At 48.8% G+C, this 8,071-nt stretch overlaps 1 protein-coding gene across 1 annotated transcript; it reads right to left on the bottom strand.

The window, feature by feature from the left end:
* Positions 1-5,423: 5,423 nt before the first annotated feature.
* LOC123410520 (protein NRT1/ PTR FAMILY 2.11-like) lies at positions 5,424-7,520 on the bottom strand. The gene has a single exon (XM_045103467.1). The coding sequence runs from the start codon at positions 7,375-7,377 to the stop codon at positions 5,533-5,535; it is 1,845 nt and encodes a 614-aa protein (XP_044959402.1). The 5' UTR covers positions 7,378-7,520; the 3' UTR covers positions 5,424-5,532.
* Positions 7,521-8,071: the final 551 nt, after the last annotated feature.

The raw sequence follows: 8,071 nt of genomic DNA, 5'->3' as shown, positions 1-8,071 counted from the left end.
ATCCAGTGCAACATTATAGTCGGCCTGTGCCAACAACGCCCGCATCTCGACTTGTCATAGGGTAAACCTTGTGTCACGATCTAGCAACGAAAGATCGTACTTCATGAAGGCCATAGATCGATAAATCTAGTAGCTTCGTTAGATGTAGCAATTCGAGGGAAGATAACAAATTTGATCTACTACTAGTAACTACTTCATCCGTTTCATAATATAAGTCTTTTTAGAGATTCAATTAAAAGACTACATATGGATGTATATAGACATAATTTAAATTGTAGATTCACTTATTTTGTTTTGTATGTAGTCCTTTAGTAAAATCGTTTAAAAGACTCACGTGAGCAAAACGAGTTGGAGTAGGAGTACTAGTACTCGCAGGAAGTGGTGGCTGATCAATCTACACTTGCACTAAGTGGTGCCTGATCCTTCCTCTAGTAGCAGCGGAACAGCGGCGGCCTCGGAACTTCCGCTTTGGACTAGCAGCGGGCAGATGAGATATACCGTACACGTGATATTGTACGTACGCGAGCGAACCAGCTGTAGATTTAACACGGCTTCGACGGATGAAGCAGAAATCCTGTCGGTCTCAGCTTCATACGACGGCGCAACGAAGATCGATCTGGTTGAAAGGTTTGTACACTTAGCTTAATTAGCTTTGTGAAGATTTATCTTGTCTTATCATATCTTCTGACAGTCATAGTGTTATATATCTTACAAAAAAATTCAATGTATCACGAGAGAACAGAATACATTGATGTCAGATTTCACGATGTTCGAGATGTTGTCGCTAAAGGTGATTTGAAGGTATGCAAGATAAGTACTCATGATAATCCAGCTGATATGATGACAAAGCCAGTTTCTACCAATAAGTTTGAGCTTTGCTCAGCCTTAATTGGTATTTCTCACTAGTCCTATGGACTTTGACGCACAAGGTGTTTATGCTGATTTGGATGAAGTTATTCACTTTTCTTCGACTACTGAAGGGAATTTGGCTTAAGGTGGAGATTGTTAAATTGTGATTTAAATTATACCGTATTGGACTAGACATAGTACAAACGGTGTGGGCTTTTGCGTTGGTACCGACGTGTATAAATACAACCCGTTTACTTGTCCTCCAAGGACTCTCATGTATTGCCCCTCATATATACTCCATGTAGTCGCACCTAAAGACGGCATGTCGTCTCGTGCTTGTAATACCCCTCCTCATAATGATTGTGCCTTCGTGCGTCTGTGGTTTTCTCTTACGAAGGTTTCCACGTAAAAATCCGTATCTCTCGTGTCTCGTTGATCTCGTTTTATCTAACATGTCTTAACACCTCCTGCAGCTGAGTAAAGTTCTTCCGCCGACGGTCTCCTGCCAACTGAAGCGACTCACAACCACTCCAATTTTCTCTGTAGTTTTCTGACCTTTTTTGCTAAGTTGCCAAACTCTCTCTCCCCCAGGAACCGAGTTGTTGCTGCACTGTATTCAGAGCGTGAACCACACCCTCCATGCATGTTAGCTAAGCTAACAAGTACAGTAGTTAGCTTCTGTGGGGATGTAAGTACAGGATCAAAGAGCGGCTATCACGAGCAGGAGTAGACTCGAGTAAACTGGAGCTGCATATGCGCGCAGTCTATACGCACACATACATGCACTAGAGATGGTCACTGCTAGTACTACTCAGATTTGAAACTGGCTTGCTTGTTCACTGGCTCTATTTGGATACTCTAACTTAGCTAGATCAGATTTGAAACTGGCTTGCTTCTTCACTCGTCCTATCTGGATACTCTAAATTAGCTAAAGATTAGAGTTAGTTTCTAGCTCTACACTAATCCTAAACTAACTCTAGCTTTTGATGATGTTTGGATGAAAACGTTAGTTTAACAATAAATACACTTTTTTCAACCATTTGACTGTTTTTATCCAGGATTTGTTGGGATCGGCTCTTGTGTGGCCTCCTTCCGCTCACAGATGATCTCTTCCATCTCTGGCTTCTCTGTGGCAGGCGGGATGGGGCCGGCGGGGACGGTCGCGAGCGAACAGGGCGGCCGGGCTGGTGTGGGGAGTTGGAGGAGGACGGGGACGGCGTTGAAGGGCGAACGGGGGCGACGTTGGCGGGTGCGGCTGGCGGGGACAAGCAGGCCGAGCGGCGCGCGATACGGAAGGATGGAGAGGAAAGGATAAGACGAGGAAGGTGGAGAGGATCTGATACGGTTAAAATATTATTATTTTTACCTGTCCATCACCAACTAGCTTTAATTAACACCTTTTTTAGGGCTAGTTTTTTGATGAGTTAGTTAGCATTTAATTCATATTAGCTCATGTGTTTGAATACTTTAAAAGCTTGTTCAGCTCCAACTAGCTTAAACAAGCTCTAGCACTGCCACTGAGTGAGTTACAGCCGAAGGACTGGATTTTCTCCAATGCACGGAAGGTCCAGTGCATGGTCCGGCCGTTCGTTGTGGCGTCGAGATGCCCGCCCGAAAAGCTAGCACAGTCTATTCTAAAGTTTTTTGGCACTGTTCTGTATAATACTTCACCAATCCTGTCAGATACGCATTAATTCGGAACAGATACGAGACGCGTTTGGGCCCAGCGACATTGGGTGCGGAATCATTACTCCACCATTGCTGCCAGAAAGACCCTCTGATCTTCCTTCCTCCCTAGAATCAACGGTGCATGCATCCACGGTACCTTCCGTGCATGGGAGAATAGCTTTTCTCATAGGAGATTACAAGCTGTGCTTGAACAGCACGTGAATAGCCAGCACACACACCCTAGAAGCTACTGTACGTAGTGAAGTTTACTACTCTCTTCGTTCAAAATTACTCGTCACACAAATTATAATAATGGATATATCTAAAAGTAAAATACACTGTGATCAGTATTTTCGGACGAAGAGAGTACTCGCATGTACAGCTCATGCATGCACTTATTCTCCTGAAGACACATCACTTCCTTAATAGCTAAATCTTTGCCGACATGCGTTGGATATTTTTAAGCCATAGATGTTTCTTTCCTTCATGGATACATACACTGCCGACATCCTCAAATATTAATAGTACACTGCTTACATGCAGCAAGATTATATGCAATACTCCAGACCCCCCCTGACCAGACCCAGACTGCCACATATTTTGAACAATTTGATCATAATCTGCATGGATGTACCAAACATTCTCATAAACGTGGGACCGGAACATCTCCAATAGAAACGCGCTAGTGCGGCATTCAATGCAGTCCAATCCAGCGGCCCCACCTACAACAGTCCAGAGTTTGTTGTGCGTAAACCGGCGCACCAGATATAATGCACGGGATAGCGTTTTTCAGCGTGTGTCCAAATCTTTTCAGTACGCGCACAATTTTACAGCCTCTGTCGTAGCTGTCAGGCGTCTAAAAAAAGAATATTTTAGCATGGGGAGCATTTTTGGGGCTGTTATTGAAGATGCTCTAATGTGTTTTACAGCGGTGTATTCAAATAGTTGCATAAATTCTAATGCTTTAAATAGTGGGCTATATAAGACAAATAACGGTGAACCTCTAAATCAGCTATAACGGACTATTTATACATGATATCATTTAACGGGCCCTGGTTGAAAAGGCTATAGCAAAACTATAGAGTAGGACGTTTTGGAGCTCGGGCTCCATGAAGACCTGTTTTTGGAAACCCAAAATTTAACAAAATTCATATTTTTAGATTTCAAAAAATCTAAAAAAAATGTGGATATACATGGAGCCATAATACACATGTGTGCAAATTTTTAGAACAAAATACGTTAAAACGAGATCTGTGCAAAAGAGATAAATTTGTGGCTTTTTAACACATAATATTATTCATCCCAAAAGTCCATAATTTTTTTTTAGATATTTCGTCCTGAATTTTTACACACATGTACATTTCATCGTTGTGTATTTACATATTTTTTTAGTTTTTTTTAACCAAAATTTTTATTTTTTATTTTTTCAAAAATAAAGGATGCCATGGAATCGTGCTCCAAAAAGCATTTTCGAAAGTTATTTACCCAAAACCATCACACTTGGTGTTATGATAATAGATTAGTATCATATTTAAGTCATGTCACAAAAAATCACCAGTTGTGAGCCTAATATGTAACGCGGAGCAGTGTCTGGTCAATTTGGCTGCGAAAACAGCCAAACCGACAGGTGCGGCCCGTATGTCTGGCTGACATGGCAAAGACCAAGCACAAAAAACTTTAACCAATTGTGATGGCAGATGAAATGCGGGTCCCAACTGTCATTGACTACATGGTCATTTTCATCCCATCTCTAATTCTATGAAGCATTGCGTCGAGGAGCTTGTGAGCGACCAAGCCCATGCGAACTGAGGGGTCAATGGCCATGGCAGCCGAGCTCTGGGCGCAGGCGACCTCCTCCCAACTCTCTCTCTCTCCCCCGACGCCACCTTCAGGAACTCGGTCGTGTGGGCGTACAACGGTGGCCGGTGGCAGTGCGCTGACCGCAGGAAAGCATAGAGTGCTAACGGCAAGCATATCGGTGCGGGCGACCTCGCGTCGTCGCCGCCATCCCCGACGGATCCGTGGGCCTCCATCGGTCCCGAAGCGAGAACCCGACTGGCGCTCCAAGTAAAGGCAGACGACTTGCCGCCGCTCCCCATGACCCCCCGAACGCCACCTCCCGGAGCTCTGGCGCGTGGGTGCACGACGGTAAGGCGATGAACGCGACAAGGCATGCGTGCAGGTGCACCGTCTTGAGCACGGGCGTGGCCACCATAGCTTGAGAGCACGGGTGCGACCATGTCCTCCCGGCGGGCACCGCAAGCACGAGCGCGGCTAGGGCCTCCCGGCGGCGCCGCAAGCACGGGCACGACCACGTCTCAGATGGTCGTCGACCGGTAAAGGTGACGAGCGGCGCCGGCGGCGTGAAGTGTGCAGATGTACAGATGTCATTGAACGCCCATTATATATTTGTTGAAATGCCTTGAAGAAAAAAATAACAGATAAACACTTGAGTCATTTACAGGTGGGACCATCGACCAACTCAACATATTGTCCACAAGCATGCCACATCAGCCTCACAGGTGGACCCAATTTATCAGTTTTGCTGTTTGTATGAGCTTACCATACAATCAGTGCTCGCGTTACGCATTAGGATAGTGGTTTTGTGTGAGCTGACTTAAATCTTATACTAACATGTTATCCTAGCTTCAAGTGTGATGGTATTGAGTAAATAACTCCATTTTTCGGCTATAGTCGGTTATTTAAAACTATGATAAATTCTTGTGTTGTGCTCTTCCCATCTTTGCATGACTGCTGTATAATTCTACCACAACCGTATACATAGTACATACTCCATCCGTTCCTAAATATAAGTCTTTGAAGAGATTTCACTATAAATCTACATACGGATGAATATAGACATATTTTAGAATGTACATTCATTCATTTTATTTCATATGTAGTCATTTAAAAAAATCTTTAAAAAGACTTATATTTCGGAAGGGAGGGAGTACATACGTAGATTCATGTCCATTAATCTAACAATCCATGCATCACGGCCAATAACCAACTAAACTAAACAGCCGCATCATTAACAAACTTCTCCGGTCTTCCGTCGACGAGCTCGACGCCATCCCCGTTGGCGTGGGAGCCGGCATCGTCGCCGGCGTCAAACTCCTTGGACCTGTACGACCGCGCGCAGGCCACGAAGTAGACGAAGTTAACGGCGGCGATGGCGGCGGTGACGAGGTAGAACAGGTCGACCCTCCCCTGGTCCAGGTCTTCCGCCAGCCAGTCCGGCCGCCCGTCCCGCCCCATCGTCGCCCGGTGCACCACCGTCACCATGGCCCCGCTCGCGTAGCTCGCCAGGGCGAACCCCAGGTAGTAGACCGCCCCCGCCACGCTCCGCATGTTCTCCGGGAAGTGCCGGTAGTAGAACTCGAGCTGCCCGATGCCGGCGAACGCCTCCGACAGGCCCGCCAGCAGCATCTGCGGCACCAGCCAGAAGCACGACATCATGGTGGCCCGGCGACGCCGCCGGTGCTCCACTGCCACCGACACCAGCATCGTCGCCACGGAGAGCGCCAGCCCGACGCCGATGCGCTGGAGCAGGGTGATGCCGCCTTCTTGCTTGGTGAAGCGGCGGAGCGCTGGGACTACTAGCCGGTCGTACACGGGTATCCACAGCGTGAGGGAGAGCATGGAGAAGACGATGAATGAGCCCTCTGGGATCTGGAAGCTGATGGCGCTGCTGACATGACGGTCGGTCTGCGCCGCCTGGAGCACGACGTAGGTGCCGAGCTGGGAGAGCACCACGAAGTAGACGATCCCCGATGACCACACCGGGATAATGCGCGCTAGGCACTTCACCTCCTCCACCTGCTGCACCGTGCACAATTGCCATGGGTTCGCCGGCGTCTTCTCGTCAGAGCAGAGCGCGTCCTCGGGGGTCCGCATGGCCGCCTTGTCGAGGCACGTGAACTGGTCGGTGTAGGGCAGCTTGGAGACGAGCTTGCTCCGATGAGGCGGGTCGAACAGATCGGCGACGCTACGAGCTCGCCGGAGGTGCCGCTTGCGGGCGGCGGCGACGAGGACCTGCGCAAAACTAGTTAACGGGCTGCCCTCGGGGCGGACAAGAACATAGAGCCGAGTGCCCATGAAGAAGACGACGCATGAGATGCCCATGAGCACGGTGGGGACGGCGAGCCCCAGCGCCCAGTTGACGCTGCTCTGGAGGTAGATGATGACGGTGCCAGAGAGCATGATGGCGATGGTGAAGGTGAAGTAGTACCAGTTGAAGAAGCTGGCGATGCCGCGGCGCCCCTCGGCGGTGCGCGAGTCAAACTGGTCCGCCCCAAAGGCCAGGCTGCAGGGCCGAATGCCGCTGGCGCCGACGACGAGGAAGAAGAAGGAGGCCATGAGAGCGGCGAAGTGGGAGGCGGATGGGCCCTGGCACTGCCGCTGCCGCTGTCCTTTGGACGCGTCGCAGGTGGCGGGGTGGAGGGAGGGGAGGGCGGCGGTGAGGGTGAGCAGGAGCATGCCGAGGAAGGAGGCGAAGGTGGAGATGGCGATGGTGGTGTAGCGGCCGAGGTAGGTGTCGCTGACGAATGCGCCGAGGACGGTGGCGAGGTTGCTGGTGCCGGAGAAGACGTTGAGGAGGGTGGCGGCGTCGACGCTCTGCATGCGGTACACCGTCGTCAGGTACACCAGCATGTTGGACAGCGTCCCGATCGTGCCAAGCTTCTCGAACGTCTCGTTCCCTATGACGTATGGCATGGCCTTCCATCCGCGGTGGTTGTGGACGGGCTCGGCGTCGGCGTCCTTCTCCTTCACCGCCGCCGCCTGCTCCTCCTGCTGCTGCTGCCGACGAGGCTCGGCGTCCATCTCTTGCTTGGCACTATGCAAGCACGAAGTACGCATAAAAACTGAAAAATGTGGGTAGCTGGGCTGGCTACTGTGCTTGCTTGCTGGCTGGCTGCAGATGCATTGCGGGAAGCAGAAGAGGAGAGGCAGGCCGCCTTAAAAAGGCCAACCACCGGCCAGAGTGCAGGATCTTAATTGCTTGAAAAATACCGAGAGAGTGTTACCAATTTCGGATCGGCTAACACTATGATTCTAACTTTTTCGACCGACATGCGTCTAGCAGTCCAAACCGGAGAGCAACACCCATTTATATTTGGACTTTCTCCCGAAACTCTAGCCTCTTACGCGGACAACCCACCGTTATAAGTCGTGTTATCTATCCAGCTATAGCTGATGTGGGACTAAATCCAAGAGAGAAACACCCACACAGTCACACAAAAGTGAACAGGCTATTGTATCAAGTTTTGGATATTCAGTTTAACTCCTGAGAACATATGATACTGCCTGCCAGAAATGCTTTCATGAACGTAGAAAAAAAAAGGAATACATTATATGTACATGTTCTTCTCCTTTGACTGTTTGTTTGTATTTTTTTATGGCACTCAACTTTGTATTTTTCACTGAGGAAGCATAATTGTTCTGTTTTGCAGAAATAATTCAACAAACATTACACATGGACCCAAAACGTTATCCTATCCCCCCCCCCAATCTCTCTCTCTCACACACACAGGCACATACAGACACCCCCGTG

This window comes from Hordeum vulgare, chromosome 7H, assembly GCF_904849725.1.
Source record: "Hordeum vulgare subsp. vulgare chromosome 7H, MorexV3_pseudomolecules_assembly, whole genome shotgun sequence".
NCBI classification, from domain to species: Eukaryota; Viridiplantae; Streptophyta; class Magnoliopsida; order Poales; family Poaceae; genus Hordeum; species Hordeum vulgare.
The sequence above is the reverse complement of the archived record's forward strand: the minus strand, read 5'-3'. Positions and strand labels throughout refer to the sequence as shown.